The sequence below is a fragment of the Salminus brasiliensis genome, chromosome 7 (genome assembly GCF_030463535.1).
Source record: "Salminus brasiliensis chromosome 7, fSalBra1.hap2, whole genome shotgun sequence".
Classification (NCBI taxonomy): Eukaryota; Metazoa; Chordata; class Actinopteri; order Characiformes; family Bryconidae; genus Salminus; species Salminus brasiliensis.
In genome coordinates this window covers 11,023,675-11,050,227 of record NC_132884.1, presented here as the reverse complement: position 1 = coordinate 11,050,227, position 26,553 = coordinate 11,023,675, and the positions used below count along the sequence as shown (strand labels likewise).

The 26,553-nt window shown below is 39.7% G+C and overlaps 1 protein-coding gene and 1 long non-coding RNA gene across 17 annotated transcripts in view; one reads left to right on the top strand and one right to left on the bottom strand.

The window, feature by feature from the left end:
• The window catches only part of kdm6al (lysine (K)-specific demethylase 6A, like), a 33,562-nt gene extending 16,171 nt beyond the window's left edge, over positions 1-17,391 (top strand). For 2 of the 5 annotated variants that reach the window (XM_072683829.1, XM_072683833.1), the window contains 24 exons: positions 676-796; positions 2,834-2,888; positions 3,269-3,303; positions 3,595-3,688; positions 4,344-4,470; positions 4,668-4,766; positions 5,045-5,264; positions 6,148-6,282; positions 9,208-9,354; positions 9,467-9,541; positions 9,813-9,920; positions 10,012-10,332; positions 10,709-11,436; positions 11,785-11,914; positions 12,116-12,221; positions 12,857-13,062; positions 13,361-13,422; positions 13,537-13,611; positions 13,707-13,855; positions 14,006-14,308; positions 14,952-15,093; positions 15,622-15,748; positions 15,891-16,061; positions 16,420-17,391. In XM_072683829.1, coding sequence (XP_072539930.1) covers positions 676-796; positions 2,834-2,888; positions 3,269-3,303; positions 3,595-3,688; positions 4,344-4,470; positions 4,668-4,766; positions 5,045-5,264; positions 6,148-6,282; positions 9,208-9,354; positions 9,467-9,541; positions 9,813-9,920; positions 10,012-10,332; positions 10,709-11,436; positions 11,785-11,914; positions 12,116-12,221; positions 12,857-13,062; positions 13,361-13,422; positions 13,537-13,611; positions 13,707-13,855; positions 14,006-14,308; positions 14,952-15,093; positions 15,622-15,748; positions 15,891-16,061; positions 16,420-16,452 — 3,769 coding nt within the window. In that variant the 3' untranslated portion in view covers positions 16,453-17,391. Of the gene's footprint in view, positions 1-675; positions 797-2,833; positions 2,889-3,268; positions 3,304-3,594; positions 3,689-4,343; positions 4,471-4,667; positions 4,767-5,044; positions 5,265-6,147; positions 6,283-9,207; positions 9,355-9,466; positions 9,542-9,812; positions 9,921-10,011; positions 10,333-10,708; positions 11,437-11,784; positions 11,915-12,115; positions 12,222-12,856; positions 13,063-13,360; positions 13,423-13,536; positions 13,612-13,706; positions 13,856-14,005; positions 14,309-14,951; positions 15,094-15,621; positions 15,749-15,890; positions 16,062-16,315 lie in introns of all 5 variants that reach the window. The other 3 variants (XM_072683830.1, XM_072683831.1, XM_072683832.1) reach the window with 3 other exon arrangements.
• On the bottom strand, positions 17,320-26,184 carry LOC140559968 (uncharacterized). Of its 12 annotated transcripts, XR_011979937.1 has the most exons (4): positions 25,247-25,634; positions 22,587-25,135; positions 21,484-21,528; positions 17,320-20,535 (listed from the first exon to the last, which is right to left on the bottom strand). It is a non-coding gene; the product is annotated as an uncharacterized lncRNA (long non-coding RNA). The 12 variants fall into 12 exon arrangements; XR_011979934.1 differs by having other exon boundaries at positions 17,320-21,528; XR_011979932.1 differs by having other exon boundaries at positions 17,320-22,685; positions 25,016-25,135.
• Between the last annotated feature and the right edge of the window lie 369 nt (positions 26,185-26,553).

Sequence of the window (26,553 nt, the reverse complement as noted above, 5' to 3'; positions counted from 1 at the left end):
TAACACTGAACAGTCAGGATCATCAAGTTGGCTCAGAAATATCTCATTAATAATACAATCCAGGTATAAAGATGATGATCCTTTTAGTCCCACAGTGGGGAAATTCTCAGTGTCATATATATATATATATATATATATATATATATATATATATAATTACACTATATACACTATAAATAAGAAGTAAAAAAGCAATAACACTATTATTTGCAGGCTTATTGCAAATTGCTCTTAATTGCACGTGTGGGGGGGTATTGCACATAGTATTTTTACATTGAGGGACCTCTGTTCCCTGAACGTGTGTGTGTGTATGTGTGTGTGTGTGTATATATATATATATATATATATATATATATATATATATATATAGTGCTGGTTGTGGGGAAAAATACAAACCATGCACATATTAATAGGCAGTAAAATGCAATAATTAGCAATATTTTTTCCTAGCCAGAGTGCAGTGAGATGGGTAAAATTTTAAAGAAAGACACCACAAACCATCATGCTTTTAAGAAGGCTCATTGTGTGGCTGGAGATGAGAAAGTGTGGTTTAGATCTTGCTTCATTCAGTCAGAGAAAGACATTGATGTTCTGTAAAGTTTTAAGTTATTGTTATTGGTTGGAGTGCTATCCATTTTATCTTGTGAATGTGATAAATCTGATTTGTCATTGCAGGGCGATTAAAGCGTTTCAGGAGGTGCTGTACATTGACCCTGGATTCTCTCGAGCAAAGGAAATCCACCTGCGGCTCGGGCTGATGTTTAAGGTGAACACGGACTACGAATCAAGCTTAAAGGTAGGAGCTGTTAACTTTTTATTAAGATGTCTATATACTTTTCAAATGTGGTTTATGTTGACGTTTTGGCATAGCTTCCTAAATTTGAGTCTTGTTTGCTTATTCTCCTGGTTAATTCTTGGGCTTGGTATGCCGTTCAATTCTTCACTCTTAAATTAAAGGTGCTACGGAAGATTATTTGAGTAATGCAATAGAACAGAGGTCTGCGAATCTGGATCCAGTTTCCAGTCCTGGACTTTGTTTGCATTGAAGCATGACACTATGTGACAAGTCATTTATAGTTACTGTTCCTTTAACTTAAAGGGGAAAAAAAAAAATCCAGGACTAAAAACAGGATTCAAGGATTCAAGACCTGGGCCATTGAGAAACCGATTTTGGTTCCATCATGAAGAGAGATGTGTGAACATTTTTAAAGGTTTTAAGTAGTTGATGTAAAGGTTCTTTACTCGTTTATGTATTTGTTTATTTATTTATTTAAGAATTGTTTTTTTTTCTCTATGGCATCACTCAAAAGACCTTTCGTGGCACCTTTTTTTTTATTAATATTAATTTTTATTTTTAATAATTAAAAAGAGTTTTCAGGAACTTCATAATTGTTTTATTTCAGCGCAATACATAAACACATTAGGATCCTTTACAGCTCTTGCTTAGTCTGTGTACATTTGGAGCTAAAATAGTTTTAAAACTAGATTGGACTTTCCAACTAGTTATTTGTTTTGTTTTATTGATAGGCAGAGTTACCAGCAGTGAGTTCATACAGGGTTGGGCTGTTGATTTGTTGAGCCACATGCATTGGTGTGAGTCTAGTGGTGGAGACTGAAAATTGAGGAGTTAAATGATGAGGTAGTAGAGAAGTAGGGGTCTTGGCAAATTTGTATATGGATCTGTAGCAGGGGTCTTTAACTTTATTGTATGTAGGAGCCATGGGATTAGCAATGTTGTTTTTCTTAAAATTATCTGTTTACATATTATAGTAGGTCTGCCATGAACATTGATAGAAATGTACTGATCAGTGTTTTGTGGCTGATACTGTTGAGTGTTGAGCTGGATGCCACATGAAACTTTTCAGGCGTTACTTGGTAATGCATCATCATGCAAGGCTTCTGTAATTTTGTGTGTCTTGTCTCTCAAGATGAAATGTATTTTGTTTAGAATTATCCACATTTTAAAAGGCTTGTTAGCTCTGATATAAATGACCTATATAAGTGTTTGTGTGTTTGCATAAGACTGAGATCAGATTGATTGGCATTGTTGTTTTTCTAAGTGTAAAAAGATTTTTAAAAATGTTCTGCATGTTTTAAAATAGTTCCTATTTTATTTTAAGTATACATCCTGTGCTATTACTCTGCTGCTTCTGCCCATGTGCTGCTTTCACTGTGTCTGTTTGTAAAATGCATGTGTACATGGCACAATGCACAACGCAGTGGTTAGATATAGCACGTTTTATATATATAAATTGCACCGGTAAAAGAGTAGTTTAAATATGTTTTTCGTGTGAAATAAATTCAGACGTGCTGTTTTCTGCCTTCTAAGTATGTGAAGTTATTTACTAAAACACTACAAACGGTTTCTTTCTCGAAGTAATTTAGATCAACACTGCTTCTAGTAGGCGGTCATATGAGAGCTCAACACTTCTGGGTACCGGGTCAGACCAGTGCAGCACTTGGTGTTGGTGCTAAATGAATCATATCTACATACAGAACAAATGTGTCATGATTTTATTGTAAGACATTATCTGTAAAATAAAGTGCTGATAAAACAGGCTTTGGCTTGAGGTTTTTGTTTGGTGGAAAGTTTCAACCCAGCAGGGACATTTGATCTGCTAAAATGTCTGAGACCTGACATTTCCGTTTTAATATTTACTGACCGTACACAAAAAGGACCGCATCAGTCCTGACTTTTCCATGGTTTTACCGGTCATTGCTCTGCCGGCAAATTAAATCTTTCATAGCCGCTGTTATAGGATTGGGGGGGGGGGGGGGTTTGTTTTTGTTTTTTTGTTTTTTGTTAATGTTCTGTCTTTTTCTCTTTCTCCAGCACTTTCAGCTGGCTTTGATTGACTCAAACCACTGCACTTTGTCCAAAGCTGAAAGTAAGTACCACAATGCAAAGGCTTTGATTTCACAATTGTTGCTGCTTTTACTTTTAACGTGTTAATTCAGTTTCTGGCTCACTGGGTTGTCAGCCATAGATCTTACAGGACTCAGCTGGTAATGATTGTTCAGATTTTGGGTGGAAAGGTGTAAAAAGTTATTAGTTATTATTTATTTTTTTTTTATTTCTCTCTCTCGTGCTCTCGCAGTCACAAATGAAGTTGAAGTTGTCTTTTGGTGTCTTGGTGTCTTCATTTAGATTCTAGAATAATTGTATTTTAAGCTAAATATATATGCCTCCTTTTAGAGTTGATTTCTTCCTTTTAGTAATGTTAAATCTCATTGTGTTTTTTTTTTTTTTTTTTTTTTGCATTGACAGTTCAGTTTCACATTGCTCATTTGTATGAGATACAGGTAGGTTCTTTGCTTTCTCCTCTTTCTGTTTCACTTGATTAGTTATGATACAGTATTGGTACATCGTCATGGCAATAAGAGAAGAGTCCCCCCCCCTTAGCTAGTGTGTTGTCACAGCTCTTCTCCTGTGCTGTCAAACATTGAATCGTTTGTTTCAGAAATCTTTGGGCATCTGTAAATATTATTATAATAGTATTATTTATATGTATGTTTTTTTTTAAATAATTGTGCTTGTGTTTAGTGTTATATATTGGACCTATGTGTGTACCTGTTTTTCTTTTATGTTAACAGAAAAGATACCGTGCAGCAAAGGAAGCTTATGAAAGTCTATTAAAGACTGAGAATCTAACTGCACAGGTGAAAGCTGCTACTTTACAACAGCTTGGTAAGTTCTCAACATTACAGCTTTGCTGTGGCAGGCAAAAGGTTTGGCCACAACTAGTCAAACTGTTGCTGTGAATAGTTATGCGAGATGCCTGAAAGCAAAACTTTTTGTTTGGGACATCTTTACCCATTCTTTCTCGCAAAAGGCTTCTAGTTCTGTGAGCTTATGGGACAGTCTTGCATATACTGCTGTTTTGAGTTCTGTTCGGAGATAGCAATATGAGTGGACTGTGAGGGCCATGGAATAACCTTCAGCTTGTGCTTCTGAGGTAGTCTCTTGAGAATTTTGAGGTATGCTATAAGTCATTGTCCTACTATAGATGCCATCCTCTTTTCATCATCAGCTTTTGTACAGACAATGTGATGTTTGCTTCCAGATTTGCTGGTATTAAATTGACACGTTTACAAAACTCTTTAGGCCTGTTGATGTTCCTCTTGAAAGCTGAATTTTGTGGGGGAATTTGCATTAGCTTTAGAATTGATCATCCTTCCTAATGATTGTGAAGAAACCATATTCCTAACCAGCTAATTGTGGTCTGAGACCTTCATAGAACTTGAGAGCTCAGTTAGTGTGTGTGCTGTTGGACATGTGCCTTTTGACAGTGCCTTTTCAGTCTCCTTTTCTTTCGCCCACCTCACCTCTCCCTTGTTTCTAGGATGGATGCATCATACAGTGGAGCAGCTGGGAGACAGAGCCAATAAATACAGCTACGCTATTCAGTGTCTGCAGAAATCTCTTGAGGCAGATCCCAACTCCGGCCAGTCCTGGTATTTTCTTGGCAGGTCCGTGACAAGGGTTTGATCCTGAAATTGACCTCAGTTTCTGGGGTATTTATTGTGGTGGTGGTGGCGATGAAATTATAGTTATTTGTTTGAATTTCCCATGTTAATTTTTACTTCATATACTATATATATATATATATATATATATATATATATATATATATATATATATCTTTCTCTCCTCTTTCCTCCTGTAGGTGCTACTCAAGTATTGGAAAAGTTCAAGATGCGTTCCTTTCTTACAGGCAGTCTATAGACAAATCAGAAGCCAGTGCAGACACCTGGTGCTCCATAGGGTATGCTTGTGGAAATCGTTTTTGTCATCACTTTAAGCCTGTTATTCACTAGGATAAACGCATTAACTAACTGAAACACTTGGGGTGGGGTTCATTGATCATTTTGAACAAATATCCTGCACACTACTATTGTTGCTGAATGCTGGTTCTGCCCTTTGCACACCATACTCTTCCCCTTGAGCCCTGCCCTTAAACGACTGCTCACCTTATTGGTTAAATGTTTGCTGTCTACCACCCCCCCCCCCCCCCCCCCCGCCCCCCTGCTTTCTCTTGCTCAGGGTGCTGTATCAGCAGCAAAATCAGCCCATGGATGCTCTTCAGGCATACATCTGTGCTGTGCAGTTGGATCACAGTCATGCTGCAGCCTGGATGGACCTGGGCACGCTCTATGAGTCCTGTAACCAGCCACAGGACGCGATCAAGTGTTACATTAATGCCACACGCAGCAAGGGCTGCAGCAACACAGCAGCACTCACCGCCCGCATCAAATACCTACAGGTAAAGCAAACGGTCAATAGACGCCTGTTACCTACTGTGTAGCATCCAGATTTCAGCACTGACGAGCTACTGTCTTATGCTTGCCCTCCAAGCCATAAACTGGCAGTAAACTTCAGTTAAAAATCTGGTTTGGTGTTTTTGTACAGGCTTCTAAATGGTCAAACCAGTCTACACAATGCAGTCTTGGGCTGTTCTTTTAATGATGCTGTACCTAAATGAAACTTGGCAATGAGTAAGCATTCCCAAATGACATAACTGTAACTGGTCTTTGTAAATAGCAAGTTGTCCTTGTGCTTGACACTTACTAGTTTAAGAAGTATAACTGAAAAAGCCAAGTGCAACTCTGCGTGTTTGTTTCAAATTTGCCATTTTTACCTGTGCGAAAATGCTAAATAAGATTTTTTGTTTGTTATTTACTGCCAGAGGTGTGTGTGTGTGTGTGTGTGTGTGTGTGTGTGTGTGTGTGTGTGTGTAAGTAATTGGGTGTCAGTGAGAGAGAGTGGTCTGATTATGTGGACATCCTTTTGTTCGAAACAGAGTTTTTCATTACATTTTGTTTTCGCAATATTATTTACATTTTTTTTACAGATTTTTATTTTTATCCTCCCCATTCTTTGTATGTATGAATGAGTTTTCTTGATTTAATAACTGTAGAACTCAAAACGTTACATTGAATGCATTTAAAATTTTAAGTCACCTTCGCCGTGACTTTACTTCACTACAGCAAGATTGGATAGTTTTATCTACATCCTCATTTGTGTGGCATAAATGCACCTCTTAAAACTTTAGTGTTTAGGCCTAAGGGCACATATCTATATAAACTGTTCCGCCGCTCAACCTTAGATGGCTGTTTAAATATGTTTTTCACGCGTTTTCGTCCTAGGCTCAGTTGTGTAACCTTCAACACACTAGTCTACAGAGTAAAAGTAAAATGCTTCCTAGTATTGAGGAAGCATGGAGCCTCCCAATCCCCGCAGAGCTTACCTCAAGACAGGGCGTCCAGAACACAGCCCAGCAGGTGAGACCAGATAGTCGCACACCATAACCCCTGACCCCTCTTCACAACCACTCACATACACCCACCTCAAACACAACTCTCCAACTCCAACACAAGGCTCAACTGCTTAAACCATGCTTCTGACCTCTGTCTCTACAAGATACCAGAGGACTGTTAATCGTTTCTGACATTTTATAGGCGAAACTGTTAATCTAGTATGGCCAAGTTTATACTTTTCTTCATAAAGTAGTGTTTGATATTACAGTCCTCTTATAGTATATATTTTACAGTTGAATGAAACACAACAGGATCGTGGTTTATGCGTTTGAGCTTCACTAGTGTAGCTTTAGATGTTCTGTTTAGACCTGTGTTGAATCTGTATTCAGAGTTCAGTCTTTTTCTGTTAGTCTTATGGCTACCCCCCCCCCCTTTCCCCTTTCGTTAATTTTAGTTAGTTTGACTGTGTCAAAAGTGGGAAAGAAAAATCAACACCATGGGAATATTTGTTCCTTTCTAAGTTGTTAGCTGGTATGGCTAAAATTTAGGATTGTTTAACAGGATGTAACATTTCATTACTCTGAGTACATTTTTGATTACGACCATTACAAAACAGAGGGCCCTAGTGTTGCATAATCTTCCCAGGACATTGGCGTAGTTGAGTTTGATAGCTTGAGTGTATGTGTGTGTGTGCGCGCATATGTGAATGTTTTCATTAATGGCACAGTACAATGAGCTTTTTCATTGATACTGATGCACTCATGATAAATGTTAGTTTTATTTTTGTCATCTTTACCCCCTCCTTTACTCTCTAAGGTAGGTTTATTAACCATGTCAGTTTTTAAATGTTGTTCCAAATAAAGTTCTGCTACTCAAACACTTGTCAAGTAAAGACATAGATAAAACATTTTGCATATGTAACATATTTTCGGCGTAAGCCTTATGCATGCATGTAATGTCATCTTTAAAAGCTGTGTCTTTAACATTACTGATTCTGATACTACTTCATGGAACTTTGCACTACTTGGTAAGGAGACTCCCTGACGGGACATTCTGGATGACTAGGGAACTGTTATCTGGAGTGTTATTGGTGGTGCTCCATCCAATACTTCTGGGATGAGCATTTCTGACCTCACAAATGCTTGTTGAATGCAACCAAATTCACAGCAGAAGTAGAAGACCTTAAAGTAGAGACAATTACTTCAACACAAGAAGGATAAATTATTCTATTGCTTCATTAGTGCAGGCGTACGATACTCAAGCTTGCCTCTTAAGATTTCAAACACCTTTTGAAGTCTAGTTGCCATTGTTCAACATGTGGACAAGAGCTTTGCCAATGAAAGAGTAATTATTATGGGTCTGAAGAATGAAACCATTACAGACATCAGTCAAATCTCAGTATTACCAAAATCAACTTTTTGGAATATTAAGAAAGAAAGTGGTGAACTCAATAATCGCAAAATGAGCCAGCTTGAGCCTGTTTAGCCTGTATATCTACCACAGGTAAGTACAGGAGCACTTGCCTTCATTGATGATGTAACTGCTGAAAGTCGTCACATTTATTTGTATAGCGATTTTACGACTGTTGTCACAAAGCAGCTTTACTCAATCAATAATTGGTAAAAGACAGAAAGCAGTAGCATGGTGAATACTAAAGTGTAATGGAACATCTTAACTGCTTATCAAGTTCCTGTTAATACCTCTAGCAAGATACTAATCCCACGCGACACTGGTGGTTTTCAGAGTACCCATCATTACTATGTCACTTGGTGCCCTCAAATGAGGGGGCGGATTGTTATATTGAAATAAATAAATAAAATCAACGCAATGGAACTGAAATGTATGCAAATTCCCCTAAATTAAAGTCTGGAATGTGTACTATGTCAGGCCATTCAATAACAGGTAACCTCTTTGGATGCATCGCGTAAAGAATTTATGTAATTTGGTTCTTTTCATTTTGCCTTGCTTTCAGCAGAGATATTGTGTACTTTACAGTACAAAGGTTTTCTGTTGCTGATTGAAATGTCCATGTTGCATGCATTTATGAAAATATGTGGAAATGTTGAGTTTAGTTTCTACTTTAAGAGGGCTAAAATGTATTTGTTCAGGCTTAATGCAAGTATTCCACATGTCACGTGTGTAATATCTTGTGCATGTTTGCAGTAACAGCTTAACTTGCAACACTATAGCTTGCTTTCAGTAGAAGAAAAAAGTTGTCTTGTGAAATACCAGTCCTGTATTAAATGTTTTCTACTCTGCAATGACTAGCACACTTGGAGTACGTAGATAACCTTTGTATTCATGTTACACTTTGTTTTTAGTATATATTATGACATATTTAAATAAAATATTTTAAGCATATTAGCCTAAAGAGTTCATCTGATGGCCTCTGTCTGTATTTGGCATTAGTGCTGTAACGGTTCTAAACCAAAATGAAAATCTCCTGTTGACGTGTACCAAATTTGCAAAATAAACATCTAAAATTGTTTAGCTTTGTAAAACTCCACCATTTACATTTTTGATTTATTTTCAGACCTTTGTTTTAAAACTTTTTTGTAAACATTTTTACAAATCCATATATTCAAACTAAAAAGAAAATCTGGTTTTACATGGTGAAAAAAATACTGATTTAAAACAAAAATTCAAGATTAACCATGATCAATGTGAGTAGTGAAAGAGGTGAACTGCTACACCGCGATTACACATGGGTAAAGTAGGACTGCGAGAAACCTAAAATTGCTGGCCCACCACAATAATATTTTAAATATTAAAACAGCCCATAGACTTATACCTGATAAATATGCGTTAGACTTATGGTATTATGATTTTATGAATTACTAAGCTATTTTACTCAAGCATTTACAAACTTCTTTTTGTGGTCTTCTCTTCCTTTTTATTCGTTTGTCTGTCTCATTACACTCAAAAAATTCTTCGTTTACTTTTTCTCAGGCATGTAAACCCCACACCAGTACAGGAGGGGGTTTAACTGGGGCACATGGCTCTGGGCAGTCCTTGCCACCCCATGTGAGTCCTCTTGGCCAGGGAGAAGAGCAGTCCAGTCCAGCTAAGAGGAAAAGGACCTCCAGCCCTGCCAAGGTACACAGCAGTCTCTTTCTTAAGCAAAATAATCAATGATTATATTCAAGATTTGGCTGTATGTTCAAAATGTAAAATGTATGTTTTGTTTTTCAATGTTTATTTTCTGCAGAGTTCTGCAGAATGGGGCAATAGCCCAGCACAGCAACAGACTCCAAATTGGTACTTGTCGCCTCAGAAACTACAGGTGCGTAAACGTAATTTATGTTCAGAAGTTGGATTGCTGAATTTGTCTTTTGTTGCTGTGGACTGGTTTATGTGTAGAAACTCACATAAATAAGCACACTTTATATGCATAAGCACAAATGCGGACCAAACTAAATATATATATATATATATATATATATATATATATAGAATTCATTTGATAGCAATCATCATGTCATGCAGCCCTGTATGTGTCCATGGCTAAATTGCTTCTCATTTCTGATCTCCTGGTTTCTTGCCACCCCCCTTAGCTCTTGGAGCAGATGCGGGCCAACAGAGCAAATCTGAAGCCAGTGCAGATGCAGATGTTGGAGCAGCTGGAAGCACAGCTATCAGCCATGCAATTGCACCAGCAACAGGTATGCTCATACTTGACTCTTCTGTTCTCATGACTTTATTCCACATCAATATTACTTATTTATACTTGTTTGGTTTTGTTTTCTTGCATAGATGAGACAGAGTGCGTCTGGGCAGGTGCGGTCCACCCTCCCCAACGGCCCAACAGCTGGCCCTTCACTGCCTTTGCAGCCTCCCTCCCGTAGTCCTGCAGTACGTGCTCTCTGTACTGCTCAGCCACTAGCCAACGGGCCCTTCCCTGCCAGCCCCAGTTCAGGCCCCCGCACCGGCTCTCACCCACCCTCTGTCGGCAATAATCACACGCCGGGAACGGGAACCAACGGAGACGTGCCTTACCTGCACCCTAACGCACTACCTCACAACTGCACAAGCCCGGGCGACGCATGGAAGAGCCAGCATCTCAACTCCACTCAGGTCAGACCTCACTTGTTGCTAGTCTCTTGTAATTGAACTGTATACCTCCAAAGTATTCCTTTATCGAAGTATTCCTAAATCGGGTATTTCTGCATTATTTAACAAACGTAACTTAAATAGAAAAAAAATATATTTACACATGTATCTACTAATGAGACTAGATCTGGGAGGACTGAATATTGTGAATATTGTTTATCTGTGTTAAGTGGTTTGTCTTTGGTGGTGATATAATGCAGATGTATTAGTAAAGTAGAAGGCAAGTGGTATCGCCCTTCTCCATTGTAAAAATGTATTTACTCCTCTAGTTATTGCTGTAATTTGACATTGTACATCCGATTAAATGGTTGTTTCTCCATAATTCTGTCTTATTCCGCAGGGGCTTCAGAAAGGCCCAGGTTCACATTGGGCAGGTCCTAATGGAGACCGGGCTCTCTCTTCCAGCAGTTTGGCCGACGGTGGCCCTCACAATCAGGTTGGACATTCCGCCACGACTCCCATTGATCCCTCGGAGCCTGCTGTCAATCACCTATCCTCGCCCACCCCTTCCTCAGCCTCCTCTCCTGCTTCCTCCTCCATACACACAGCTACCTCAGGTGCCCCCCTGACCAAAGAGAGTGACCATCCGCAAGGCAATGGTCCCACTGCCACCAACCACCATAGCCCCAGCCACACCCCCACGTCCACGTCTGGTTCGCCATCAGCCCATTCCTCAGACAATCCCCAGCTCTCTGCCCTACTGGTGGGCAAGGAGAGCCCAGCTGCAGGCCCAAGGGTCAACCACATTCATACAGCGGTCACTCTGCCTGCTCCAGGCAGCTCAGCAGCCTCCTCCCCTGCTTCGGCCCTTTCCACCACTTCCCCGTCACCCCGCGCTAATGAGCTAATGGCCAGCCTTAACAAGCCCGGCTCCACCACACCGGGACCACCACCCACGGTCACTGTAAATGGAAGTGGGGGAGGGGCTTGTTCCGAGGACTCTCGGAGCCCGTTAAAGGCAGAAACACCAGATATTTGTTTCAAACTGGCCCCTCCCCATAGACCCTCGCACTCATCGTCCACAGTATCTATCTATCCAACCTCTTCAGACATCCTTAAAGCTTGCAGGTGAGTACAGTGTTTTTATGCTTATCCCTATGCCCCCCCCTTGTGGTAGGTCAGAACTTGGCCACTTATGCATTTTAAAAATCTAGTTGAAAACTTTACAATTTTACAGTTGGCAATATATTGCACATTAGCAACTCAACATGTCAAAATGTCAAAATATATTTCGCCTTTGGAGAGATCCTTAAGATCATAATTTAACTCTGATGTAATAGTCTTTAGCTGTTTTGTATTGAGACTGCTGAGTAATGTTTAAGTATGTCTAAATGTGTAAATGACAACTTTGTGGATGTATGCATACATGTTTTGTGTGCTTTATGTTTACTAAATACATCGTTCACACTCATGCAGAAACCTTGGAAAGAATGGTCTGTCAAGCAGCAGCATCCTCCTGGATAAGTGCCCCCCACCTCGCCTTCCTCCTCCTCCAACGCCCCCTCTGCCGAAGGACAAGCTCAATCCCCCCACACCTAGTATCTATGTGAGTGCATGTCCAATGTTATTTGTGAGGGTCTCGTAACTTAAAATAACTTGACCCAATCAGCACACACATTTTAGCTTTAGTTAATTTTGCATAGTCTTTAACTAGGATTAATGTGTGGTTTTTTTTTTGTTTGTTTTTTTTTTTCCCCTCTTTTTCTTTCTTTCTTTATTTCTTTCTTTCTATTTTCCTATGTTGCAGTTGGAGAATAAGAGAGATGCATTCTTTCCCCCACTGCACCAGTTCTGCACCAATCCATCCAACCCAGTCACCGTTATCCGTGGCCTGGCAGGAGCTCTCAAACTGGGTTAGGGCTTCATACATTTAGTTGTGTGTGTCTGTGTAACAGAATAAAACTTTATCCTGACTTCAGTTGATGCAAATAACTTTTTCTCCCTTGAGAGACTGAAGCTTGGAATGGATCAACCTTTTCTTGACCTTAAATGAACAGCAGTGTCAGGTTTTATTATAAATATTATAGCAGAGGAGATGAGCCTTTCTAGAATACTTAAATTACTAGTAGAAACACTGCACTAATGAATAAAAATTTATTGATGGGATTTTTGTGCAAACTAATTGAACCCGGCTTATTAATGCTGCTTGAGGTTGAAGTTGCAGTTTTTCATAATATAATGTAAGCAAGTACATTCCCAATTGCATCAGTTGGTGTGTTTAAGTGGCCTGCTGGAAACCATTACTGATTAAGTTGAATAACTCATTTTGATAATCAGATTGATTCGAATTTTTTTTTTTTAACACGAAATATTATACTGCTGTGCTACTTATAAAGATTTAATAATTTTATTTAAAATTTTAAGCTAAAGGGTAATGATTACTGGTTCAAAGTTATACAGGCAGATGCCTGCTATTCCACTTTCATGCATTTACTTTTTATATACTATTACTTAATGTCTGCGTTCCCTTTTCCACTTGTCTGTTTAGACCTTGGTCTCTTTTCTACTAAGACTCTGGTGGAAGCTAACCCAGAGCACCTGGTGGAGGTGCGAACACAGCTGTGCCAGCCAGCTGATGAGAATTGGGATGCCAGTGGCACTAGGAAGCAGTGGAGATGTGAGGGCAGCCGTTCCCTTACCACTATTGCCAAGTACGCCCAGTACCAGGCAGCATCCTTCCAGGAGTCACTACGGGTATGTTTGCTAATTAGTCTGGTCTAAATGTCTAAACTCTGAGGGGCTGTAAAGCTGTCTGTTGATGACCGACAGCATTGAGGTGCTTTTTTTTTTTTTTTTTTTTTTTTTTGATACTTATTGTATTGTACTTTTTAAATTTGCTTTTTTGTTTATATAATACTATCACTAGCATTTTGACTCTGGTTTTTGTTCTACACACCAGGTTCAGGGTTTGCATTGGTTTGTTTCTTTTGGTTTTAAATGGCAAATCACATTTAGCATATATGTTTAATTTCTATGCTTGTCCCTTTTTAAGGAGGAAAATGAAAAAAAGGGCCAGAAGGAACTCTCAGACTCGGAGATGTCTTCATCAGAAAAGTAGGGTTTATATGTTTGTTTTTTGTTTATTTTTGTTTTTGTTTTTTGCTGTGATTTGATTATGCATTTTGTATTTATTGACCTTTTCCCCTTTTTTTCCTTTTGTCTCCCTAGTGTTGCAAGAAGAAGGAAAGGTCCTTTTAAGCAAATAAAGTTTGGGACAAATATTGATGTTTCAGATGAGAAAAAGTAAGTTAATTAATTTTCTCATACAGTGTACTAATTGAATCTGATACCTCCATTACATGCTCCATTGCATATTTGTGTTGTGGCTCCCCCTGCAGGTGGAAGTTGCAGCTACAAGAGCTTAGTAAGCTGCCTGCGTTTGCTAGGGTGGTGTCTGCAGGGAACTTGCTTAGCCATGTTGGCCACACCATACTAGGCATGAACACTGTCCAGCTCTTTATGAAGGTCCCTGGCAGTAGAACACCGGGTGAGTACCATTATAGTTGGATAGACCTTCATGCTTACTTGCTCGTCTCTTTTGGATCACTCTGTGGGGGTGATGTTTTATGCAAGTAAGGTGTGTACACTTGTGTCGGGGTGGTTACTCAGTATTTGCATCCTTGTTTGCTTCATTCAGGTCATCAAGAAAACAACAACTTCTGCTCAGTAAATGTCAACATTGGACCAGGGGACTGTGAGTGGTTTGCTGTGCCTGAGCCATACTGGGGAGTGATGAGTGAATTCTGTGAAAAGAATAACATCAATTTCCTGATGGGTTCATGGTGGCCTAACCTGGAGGACTTGTATGAGGCCAATGTGCCAGTATACCGGTTTATTCAGCGGCCTGGAGACCTGGTGTGGCTCAACACAGGCACTGTGCACTGGGTCCAGGCCATTGGCTGGTGCAATAACATCTCCTGGAATGTTGGCCCACTGACTGGTATGTTTGTCTGTTTTGTAATACACTGCATGATCTACTACAGTAGGATTAAAACCCAACAATTTTACATTAAAATTGAACAACTTTCAACTTGCAGTTTTAATTACAGCTTACATTAATTAGTGCCACTGAAGGAACCAAATTCAAACTAACTGTCAGCACAAGCACAACAGCTAGCTAGTGTTCAGCTACTTTAAATGGCACCTATTGCTGACAGATGTGCAAATGTGTACACACACAGATTGTCTAGTCCCCGTGGAGCAGTATTGTCAATAGAATGGGACTCTTTGGAGCAGGTAATTATGAACCTGTTGGCACCATACCTAATGCCAGGTTTGGGCTAGGGGTATAAAGCCCCCCCAGCACAGAGCTCTGGAACTGCGCTCTCTGGACGTTTAGAATGAGGAGGGGAATTGGGGGTAAAGTGGGTGGTGACCATTCAACATTCTGACCTCACTAAGGGCAAGGCAACAGTGCAATCAGAGTCTCTAGACAGTGCCCCAAAGATTTTCTTTCATTTTCTGAACACCAGAGACAGTTACTCCAACAAAAGCCAGAGAATGTCCGAACATGATAGGCCTGTTATAGGATAGTCTCTGTCTCTTTACTGCATTTTTTGTGAGTTAGTATGCGTGTTCCACAGCACATCAGTACAAGCTGGCTGTGGAACGCTACGAGTGGAACAAGCTTCAGAGCGTAAAGTCAGCAGTTCCTATGGTGCATCTCTCCTGGAACATGGCAAGGAACATCAAAGTGTCCGATCACAAGCTCTTTGAGATGATCAAGTGAGTTGTTACTTTGAGGGGATGCCCTTTTGACTTTTTCTTATTGTTTGTTCTGTTGTAGTATCTGTTGTAGTATGCACTTCTGTACATAGTAAGAGGTTTGCTTTGTCAGACTTTAGTTTTTATATTTTAACTTGTACGTCCACGTCTGCTCTGTTTAAATTCTGATTGTATGTATGTAAAGGCATGTGGTTTAAAATGTTTCTCCTTTCACATGTTCAAAGCACAACAAACACTTTAAATTAAACATAATTTGCAGATGGTCCTTTAAAGTTTTTACCAATCTAGGGCTATTGCTATAAAAAAAATAATTGGACTATCAAAGAGGTTTTACAAAGCAATTGAGAAAGTGTAGTGTTTATTTTAAATTGGCACTGTAGGCTTGGGTGAGAAAATTGTCATGGTAAAAAGCAAGTCAGTGGACAGTAATCGGAAGATGAGAACAGTGTATGTGTGCTTGCATGGTATAAAGCCTTATTCTAGTCCAAGCTAGAGTTTGATTGTGGGTTTTGCTGTTGTGGTTTGCAGGTTCTGCTTGCTTCGGACCCTGAAACAGTGTCAGACAGTAAAGGAGGCTCTGGTGACTGCAGGAAAGGAGACCATTTGGCATGGAAGGAGCAGGGATGAACCTGCACGCTACTGCACCATCTGTGAGGTTGGCAATTTTTTTAATTAACATTTGATTTGTATTTTTTACTTTATCATTATTCACAGATCGTTTTGTTCAATGCATAATTCTGTTTTTAGTACTACTTGGAGAATTTGTTACATATAATAACATAACTAAAATTTTATAGGTGGAAGTTTTCAATCTTCTGTTCGTCACAAATGAAAGCTGCTCCCGGAAGACGTTTGTGGTTCATTGCCAGGACTGTGCACGCAAAGGTAGCAGTGAGCTGGAAGGCTTTGTGGTGCTAGAACAGTACAAGATGGAGGACCTCATGCAAGTCTATGACCAGTTCTCATTAGTAAGTCTTTATCATATTACCTACATAGCATGTCTAATGATTGGTTCCTATTCCCAGGTACCTAGTTAGGCAGACAGTCACATTTATAGCACTGATGGCTGCAGAAATGTTGTCTAATAGACAGTCGACTGTTTTTAAATAAATAAGTGTTCCAGGAAAGAAAGCATAATTCTTTATGCCAACTTTTGTCATTTCTGGGAAAAATAACTTATGATATTGTGGGTTTTTTTTGTTTGTTCCCCCCCCCCCCCCAGGCTCCTCCCCTGCATTCATCTTCATCTTGACATTAAGACTCTGTAGTTGTGGACATTATCGCATTACAGGAACTTTATTAAAATGGACCATTTCTGATATTCAGGAAAGTCGAGGCAGTCTGGTGCATGGCTGGTGACCATGGCGACCGCCTAGGGCTGCCGGCTGAAGTGGCTGTGTGTCTATGCAACCTGTTAATAAACTGCAGCGCGTCGTGTCGGCCTACAGGGGGTGGTAGTGGATGCACTTCCTCTCCCGAGACCCCTCCCTTCTATATGGCTCGACTCTGCTTCTCTACATAAATTAAATCAAAACACGGGGAAGAAAATTATGGGAAAAGTTTTTGTACATATTGTCTGTCACAACTGGCATCGTCACTTAAAAGACTACTGACTTGAGACACCCCCCCCCCCCCCCCCCTTGGTTATTTGTTTTTTGTATTTTGTTAATGGGCTGATACATGATCCTTTTTTCCATTGTCTCAAAGTTTTTCCCTTACATAAGGGAGCACTAGCCTAGCTAGTCTTTTTGTATGGTAGATAGCAATTTTACGACTTCTTTGGATGGCAAAAACTACAAAAATAAGGAAAAAAAATAAATAAATAAAAAAACTTTGTAATGTGAAGATTTAGGTGATATAATTTTTTACTGCTTTTAAGTTTTGTCTTGTTACTTTGAAACCATGTTGTTCAATATTTTTGTTTATGTAAGAAAAAGGAAAATAAATTAAGTGAGAAAAAAATAACAGCCAAGTCACAAAGAAAAATGAATTGCACATAGACTAAGGAATAAAGTTTAAATTGTGATTGTTTTTTTCCCCCTTTGGTTGTTTCTAATCTTGATGTACATTTACACTATTTATAAATACATATTTATTGCTTGAAGATATTTGTTGATGGAATGCTGTTATTTTTCCCAGAGTACCTGCCATTAAATTTGAAGGAGTTTTGTCATTTAAACTCTACTCCTGCATTTTCTATATAGAAATAAAACTGCTTAGCAAGCGTTGTACAGAAACCATTAAATTGTTTTATTGTTTGAAGAATGTTTTACGAGTTATTAAAACAAGTTCACAACATATCCATGCACATTTTTGTTTGATTGCAATACAGTGTGAAGAGATCTTGTCTTTGACTATTGGTCTTTTGGCAGTGTAACCTCCAGATTTGATTTAATAGTTATACAAAATGTCATTTTAATATGATCTATTAAAAATGCAAGGTGTTCAGAGGACCGGTGTAGGAAAATACTTAAATTGTGTGCAAGATGTTTTCTATCAAGGGTTTCCTTTAAGCTTTCTGTAAGGTTCACAATCATGCCTTTTAATGTGTATGTGATCTATAAGAAAACAAATGTAAAATTTGGTTCATTATTTGGCTCCTCCTGTGGCACAAGGCAAAACTGTTTGGCCATTAAATGTGATAGAGCATAGATTTTCAGAACTTAAAAAGTTAATGACTAAGTGGTTGCATTACACTGTTGGCCATTATTTATCACTGGTTGTTATGCAAATTATCTTTCCAGAGCCTTCTAAAACCAATTTTTTTCTGTTGAACTAAAACCAGTTTTGGAGTCAAAGGTTGACGGGTAGATGAATTGAGGTGAGTCATCATTGATAAGTCTTTCACTGAAAGTTAGGAAATATGCCTCAAGATTACAGGTGTCTCATGGAACATGTGCTTCTTCTGCTGGGTTACACAAATTCACGACTAAATGGGTGGATGTTCATACTACAGGGTTTGTTTTCTCAGCTCATAGTTATTGTTGCAGCCAGTTTAAGTATACTTTAGTCAGTTTTCCATTTAAGTGTGCAGGACATTTGTCTTCAGTAGGGAGAAGCCTTGCTCTGTGGGCACTAAAGCGTCAAGTCAAATTTATTTGTATAGCGCTTTTTACAACTTGTCACAAAGGAGCTTTACATAATTAATAATTAATAAAAGAGACAAAAAACAAAGAGACAAAAAAAAATAACGTAAGACATGAAGGATCAAAGACCCCCAGTGAGCAAGGAGTTAGAGTTGTCTGGTAATAAGTGAGTGTTATGTTTGGCATGAGAATCTGCATAATGCTGAAACAAATGGCAGAAATGTGTAATTTTTGCTGCATATTTTCTTTTTCTTGTGTTTTTTGAGAGAAACGTTTCTGGGATTGCTGTTGGCCAAGTTGTATACTGTGCACCTGAATGAAAACTTGCAAATGGTAACCTAAAATGACCAAATTTTATTTTAAATTAACAACAAAAAACAACTTAATTAAAATTTATTTATTCAAGTTCAACATTTCAGTCACCAGGACATGGCTTAAATCTTTCTTGTACCAGATATTTTATTAAAGGTGCTTATAAGATGGCTCTGAAACCCAGCAGACAATGTAGCTGTAGGTTCGCAAACACAGATATCTACACTGAATGCCAGGTACAAAACCATCTTGGGACAACTTTAAATATTTCATGTTCTGGTTAGATTTGGCAAGACTGTTTTCAGAGCTTAATTTCTGTTCTTTAATATTTGTGTAATGCTCCAAGGTTAAAGCTATGTTACATTCATTACACTTGTATTCCTTAACTCCATATTAAAATTGTAGAAGCATTAATCAAACGGATCAGTAATATCTGCACTTTAGTGACCTATGGTGTCAGAATCACTTGTAAATAAAGCCTATTAGAGACCCAGTAGCCAGATGTAGCTGCTGACAGGCAGACAGGACCTACACTGACTACTGAGCAACTGAGAGGCCCCTGAGAAACCAATGTTCAGAGAGAACGCCTATGCAAAAAAAACAAAAGTGTGTGTCGTGGAGAACAGGCAATATGCTAAACGCTCTGTTATCTAATGCAGCTGCATTGTTTGAACATCTACATTTGTGAACAACCAGAACCAATCAACAACCCACTGCAGCATGTTCAGGTTATGCATCACACTTCTTTTGCCTTTTATCTCCAGTCTCAGTAGTGGTTATAGAGGAACGTGGATACACTCATGACTTTTCTTGATTCAAATTTTGTTCAAAACTATTGAGAACACAGAGTCAAATTGTGGGAAGAGTATATTATTTTACCCCTAGTAAGGATTTATGACATTGCCAAGAATTATCTGAATAAAAAGTGTAAAATAGAAGGAAACGTATTCTTAACATAATGGCATTTCACTGATTTGGTTCTCAACCACCTAGAGGTCCTTGTGGTTTGCAGAGGTAAAAACAGACATGTCATAATGTAGCATTATTTGTAGTTGTGTCTCTCCACCAAGCCTATTACAAAAGATAAAATTGTGAGTAACTTTTTTTTCTTTACGTCTGTGGTTGGCAATCCTGACAGAGAGGAGGGCTCATCTTCTGTCTGATCCTGTTGCACAGTGTAGTCGCATTATCGTGACATGGAAAAAGGAGATCAAACTAGACAGATGTGCTGGCCTTGGGTTCAGGCAGTGGAAAGTTAAACAGGAGTTTACCTCCAATTTAACCCTCTTCAGATTAGGAGAGCTGACTCATCTTACCCAGGTAAAAAAACAACCTTCTACTGATACCCCCAACACATACACACACAAGCGCATCACTGCCTAAAGGACTGATCATCCATTGTAAATGTGTCTATTGGGGCAAGGAGTGCAATGAACTAAGCTTTTGTCACTTAGATATCAGTATTACACTTTTTTTATAGGTAGCTTATAGATGCTGTACAATGGGATGAAGGTGGGTGTGGGCCTTAAAGTGCACACTACATCTGTTAATTGTATCAACTTTAAAGGTGGAAGTTTCATCGGTTACATGATCCATGATGGATGTACCTCTTTCTTCTTTTGTTACTGAATGCAGTGTAATGGCTTTAGGCCCAAGACTAAACAGGTTTGTGTCTGTTCAAAACAGGTGTTAGGAGACTGTCACTCATTCAGTTTCAAGACATGTCTGTCTCTCTGTCTCTCTTTCTCTCTCTCTCTCTCTCTCTCTCACTCTCACTCTCTCTCTCTCTCTCTCTCTCTCTCTCTCTCTCATTCGCCCTCTCTCCCTTGCCGTCACTTTGTTGTCGAACTGAAGGTTGCCGCGTCTCTTTTTCCACTGCTGCTTGCTGGACTGCCTGTTTCCGTGATGTCACAGGCTGTATGACGACACATGACACATCAGTTTTTTTCCATGAATCGGCAAAAGACAAAAGCTTAGGGCATGGGAAGTTGGCATGATCATGGAATCAAGTGTGGGTGTGGGGGAGAAGATGGATTCTGTAATTCTGAAATATTTAAACAGATAAAGGTTATAATTCACAGAATCAGAATCATAAAGGTTGGAGGTAGAATAAATACAGACAATGTTACCATCAAGACACACCTGAATACATCTTACATGGGAATTCTGACCTTGGTTAGTCACACTTCCCTTGTCCCGCTCACCCCCTACAACCCCGCCACACATGCACACACACACTTTGTCATTTCTTTTCTGCCTTTTCACAAATACACCCTCATTTCTTTCTTCAAGCCCTGACTCGAGAAATTGGCCCAATTTCAAGTGACATGCCGGTGAACCTCAAGCTATGGAAATTTGAGAGGACAGACTGAATGGTGAGTTATAAAAAAAAAAATAACAGGATGTGCTTGAGAGCAAATGATCTGCACTTAATGAACCCCCCACCACAGACACAACCCAAACACATACAGCTTCTCTCTTCATCATTGTCTCACCATGTGACAAGTGCCCTTGTACACTAATTGTGGCCTTGCCACTGCCAGTTTGTGTTTCCTACTTCTACTAATAAGAATAGCATTAGTGTGAAAAGAGTTCAATATCAAGGCACTATGTAGAAAAGAATACACCAACTAAATCAATACCATATTTAGAAATCAATAAAATAGTTTACAATAAATGTTTATAGTAAAAAAACTAAAGCTTTTTTAGGTTATTTTTAGGCAACATCTCAAATAGGTTCAATGACACCTAAAAAGTTATGTATGGCACAGTGTCACATTTCACTACAGATAGACTGACCCACATGACCGTCCAATCAGATGGCTTGTTTAAACAGCCCATTCATAAAATCATGCTTTACCCTTCACCCACATGGCTTGGCGCTTTCAGTCTCTCTCTCTCTCTCTCTCTCTCTCGCGTACGCTCTCACTCCCTTACACTCTCTCTCTCTCTCTCTCTTTCTCTCTGCTGTAAACGTTTAGCAGATACTCACTGTTTCATGTGAAGCAAGGGCGCTGTGGCAATGCTGTTACATCCACTGAAACACAGACATGCCAAATTCATATTGAGTAAGCCAATGTTAGTAATATTAATAAACACATATGTGTGATGTAACTGTAAGGCAGCACTGTATGCAGTCTATGGTACCAGAAGTCTCCTTGGTATAGCAGAAGCACTCTCAAACATTTCTGAATATATTTTACTGTCAATTATATCATTACCTTAGAAACAATACGCCCTCACTATAGAGTATGGGCCTGTATTACAACATCAAGTTTGGGAAATGTGACAATTCAGAGTTGACAACTGGGACTGTTGAGAGTTGCACTGTTTAACAACATACTGAAGTATATGTAGTCATATGTAAAAAGTAATGTATATATGTAATTAAACACACAGTACAGCCGTGACATTAGCACCACTGAGACACCAATCGCCAAGATACTTTGACAAGAGCCACATTGTGATGACTAGACGACTGGGTAAGAGCATCTCCAAAACATCAGGCAGATCTTGTTGGGTTTGTCTGGTATGCAGTGGTGAGTACCTACCAAAAGTGATCCAAGGAAGGACAACCGGAGAACCGGCAACAGGGTCATGGGCATCTAAGGCTTACTGATGCTCATTGATCTATGGAGGCCCACTTCACAACTTACAGGCCTTAAAGGATCTGCTGCTAACATCTTGGGGTGCCAGCTACCACGGGACTCCTTCTGAGGTCTTGTGGAGTCCATGTCTCAAATGTCTTGAAAAAGGTTAATAAAAGCTGACTGATTGATATAAACAGTTACTGATTCAGATCAGTTACAAATTTAGTTAGGATTCCCTCCCATAGGTAAAATGGAATCAGATGAAGTTCAGGCAGAGGCTGAGAAAAAGCTGAAAAGAGTCTGTCAGTGCCAGCTTCAGACCTCAGAAGAGGAACAGAAACTGAAAACTCCCTCCAATACACAGAGGAGAGATGATATAAAGGCATAATTAATGATGAGGAGAAGCTGAGAATTCATCAACTTTTTCTATCACAGGCACTGACCCCAAAGCTAACATAACATAACCAGACACAACATTTTACAATCCAATGGTGACATTAAATACCTCCATCAGAACTCCCCCTTTAAACTCTTCCATAGGAGTCTTCTCTGACACGGGGACTCGTTGAGGGAGAGTACTGACATTTTGCTCAGTTACCCATTCCTGTGGGGAGAATGAGAAACAGCTTTAAGGTTAATCTGTGTTGGCTTCCATCTTGAGTTTAACGAGTATTCACTTTTACAGGACTGTCAGCGAGGCAAGTGCACTGTAAATGGACCTCTATCAGCTACAGATTCACACACACATTACCTTCACCCATTACAGCACAATCCCAAGACTTTCATTCTCTATTCGTCATTACCTTACAATGGCTTTTTAAAGCCATTATTTGGCCAAGTGAGACCATTACCAATATGTCTATAGGATGTTACATAAGAAATGCATGACATGACAAAGAAGCAAGCTGTACTTACAGAACAACCCACCACCTACGCCAACATATTTGGGAAAGGGTCAGGCTTGATTCTTTTTACTCTCACCTTTATGTTTATTCCCATTATTCTTTGTCACTCTCCATTTCTTATTCAACATTTTGACTTTTTTCAATTTCCTTTTCTACTCCCATGTGGTAATGAGTCACATGCTGCCAGGTGGTCCTTTTAAAAGAAAGGCGGGATCAGAGGTGGGCAGGCATCCTTCGTTTTGACCTATCCCATCCTGAGGGCTGTCCTTTCTGTGACATTTTTCTGAATGGGTGAGTCAGGGACAGGCCATTCAATGATTTATTGAGGGGGAGGGGAACATGCCTTTCATTGTATCTAAAACTGCTTAGGTTTCCTCATGAAGAACAATGTGGGGGTAAAAAAACCCCCATGCATTAATAAGAAATGTAGTAGAAACTAATCAGAGAAAAAAGTGTCTAATCCAGAAAATGTACTCAAGAGCATTGAATTTTGTTAGCCTTTTGTAAAGCCTCCATATGGATAACCTGCATTAAATAGAACAAAACCGTTCCTTAGATACTTAGATGGTTCCCGTTCTGAACAAGTGTGCCCTAAATATATACAGTAATGCACCAGTACACCAGTAATTCAGTGATGTGTACCTGTGGCAATACAGTCTGTGAGTTTTCCCCTACAAACTAAAACATAATTTTCAAATGACACAAAGTGGAAAAATCTACTGAGCAAAAATAAAAAAAAAAGTTTCCTTAAACATTAACTTTCAGCAACTAAGAAACTAGACTGAGAACGGAGAAAGGACTGTTCTAGGCTGTCATGGTTTATCTGCCGGCCTATTACAATCCCTTACGTAAGAGAGAGAAAACAGTCACTCTCAGTCGCTGCAAACAGACAAAATGTTCATGTGTTCACAGACAAATATCCCTTCAAATCCAAATACTGAACAAAAGCAGATGCCTGTCTTACCTATCTGCCATATACACCTCGAATAATGTGTATGATGAATCATTTGTCATATTAATCATAATGTTTCTCACGATTTAATATAAAATGATATATTCTGTGGGAATTCCTCTCGGACTATTTGTCATAATATATAAACTGTACAAACGTACAAAAAAGAGAAACGCTACGCTAACATAGAAATTCTTTAAAAGCTCAAACTAGCAAGCTAACACCAAAGTATCTGTATTATACACACATACATGTATGTATATATATATGCAGTAAGACTGGGCACAAAAAACTCAACGTCACCGGTTGTTTAAAATTCCGTTAAACCGCCAAAAGCCCCGAAAAGAGTAAATGCGAGCAGGTTTTTATCCGTCTCCAGTACGAGCTGCTCAACAGTTGTCAGTCTCAAAGGCCAACGCGAGGAGCTTGTATTTGAGGTACTGTCTCCCTCGTTTTCTCTATTCTCTTGCACACATATTCAATCCCCCCACCCTTCATTCAGTCTCGGGCTCTCCCGCGTTCCAAAGCACGCCAGAACACCACCCCCTCTCTTTCCTCGATTTCGGAAAGGGGAAAACCACCCCTCTCGGTAGTCTACGGAGACCCCTCTCAAACCGCGCTCGACCCCGGGCCCCGTTGCTTTTGCCCATCAAGTCACCTATAAGTCGCGCTTCCAAAACGCACCGCGAGGGAGCCCTTTAGAGCCGCTTCAGGTTATAGCTCTAGCCGCAGAGTCGTTGGCAGTCTATACCAGTCAGTCCAAATCCGGAGACCACACACTTCGACACGGGCCACCACCAAACTCTTCCCCCACCCCTCCAGCACAAAACTTAGCTTCCAAACTCAATCGATATACTTCTACTCTTTCTTAGCAACAAGGTACGGAAAGTATAAACAGAGACGTTAGAAAAACACATTCGGAGTCAGGGAGAGCAATGGCTGCATTTGACACAATTCCCATGTTTAGTTTTTAAACATCAAGACAAAAAACGAGGCTGGTCAAAGGGTAACGTCTCTTATCTAGACCTGCTAAAACTTATATCGGCGTTCAAACCGCATTCGGCAGCTTTACCCTACCTTTTAGCGCGATTTTTAACGAACGGAATCCCGAGACGAGTCTTCGGAGCTGTGCGGTGGTTCTTCCGAGTTGACTCCCAGTAAAAGCGCTGTGAATTTTTTCCTTCGCTGGGACTTCTTCTGTTCGAAAACAACAGAAAGAGGAACACAAAAAAACATCGGTTTAGTACACTAGCTGCGACAGAAACATATACTTAGATGGTTCAGGCAGCCCATAGGGCTACAAAATACTTTTTTGTCAGTGATCTCATCACCCAGTCCGCTGGCCGTTTCCCCACTTTTCCCTTTCGCCTTATCGGCTCGCTCTTGTGTCGTGCATACCGATGTGTCAGTCGGAAATGTCCTCCGTTCCGGATTCCAGTTCAATTCCTCCCTTAATTATCCTCCGCGGCTCACTTATTCTCAGCATTAACAACATCAGCTTACAAGAAAAGAAAACGACCCAATTCGTTAAATGACGGCTACAGTGTGGAAGAACCTGGATTCCAAGTTTAGAGTCAAAAGGATTTTCTCGGGTTCAGTGAGATGTTCGCGACGGACCTGTCAGCTCAGTAATCTTATCTGCACAGTGTGGCTGATAATACTCAAGGCTGTGCTTTAAATAAGCTATTTAGGCTACACCCACCGTGGTAGCACTGTGTTGCTGAGTTGCTCAGTGTGTTTCTTATAGTCCATAGGCAAGGTGTTCATCTGGTCTCACATTAACTCCAACTCAGTTACGAGCTTCTACTGCCCTCTCAGGTTAAGGTAAACCTTCCCTCCCTACATTTGAGATGCTCAACCTGAATTACTGGGTGTACATGTCACTGGTGGATTTCATCTCCATGGCAATTCTCTCTCTCTCTCTCTCTCTCTCTCTCTCTCTCTCTCTCTCTCTTTCACTCCTTTGCTTCTTCAATCAGTGATGAAGACCAAGACCTTACCCAAGACCTTGTTCCTTCAGCTTTATTTGATAAATTCCTTTGGTGTCCAGATGCATCCCCATATATTTTCTTCTCTCCCTGGTTATGTTGATGTTGCTTGGTTGCATTTTGTTGTTTCTCTCTTCAGCTCGGTTTCTTTCTGTTCTTTCTTTTAAGGTACAGTGTAAAGCCTCACTGCTATATATCTGACTCTCTTACTCTGTCAATCGACTGTCTGCTGACAGGCTTAGCTCCAAATACCTGTCCACCCCCCACACTGTGTGTGTGTGCATACAGAGGACCCTTGCCTACACAACTCTCAAGGGCTCTCAGCCTCCAACACACATACACAAAACCTGACTCACGTACACCCTCACACACACCTCGGCATACACACTAGAACATTTGCACAAGCCTACTCCTACATGCATGGTATACACCCTCTCCCTCAACCGTCCTCTGATTTTAATAGAGGCTGCCTCTTGGAACAAATCATATATGTTAATAGAGTGGGTTTGCCAGCCATGCACAGACTTATCATAATGTATTCTAACATCATTAAAGCTTATAGCTGTGCACAATAGTCCATTTTTTCATTTTCATTTTCCTTTACAAACACAAATACTGGCATCCCCT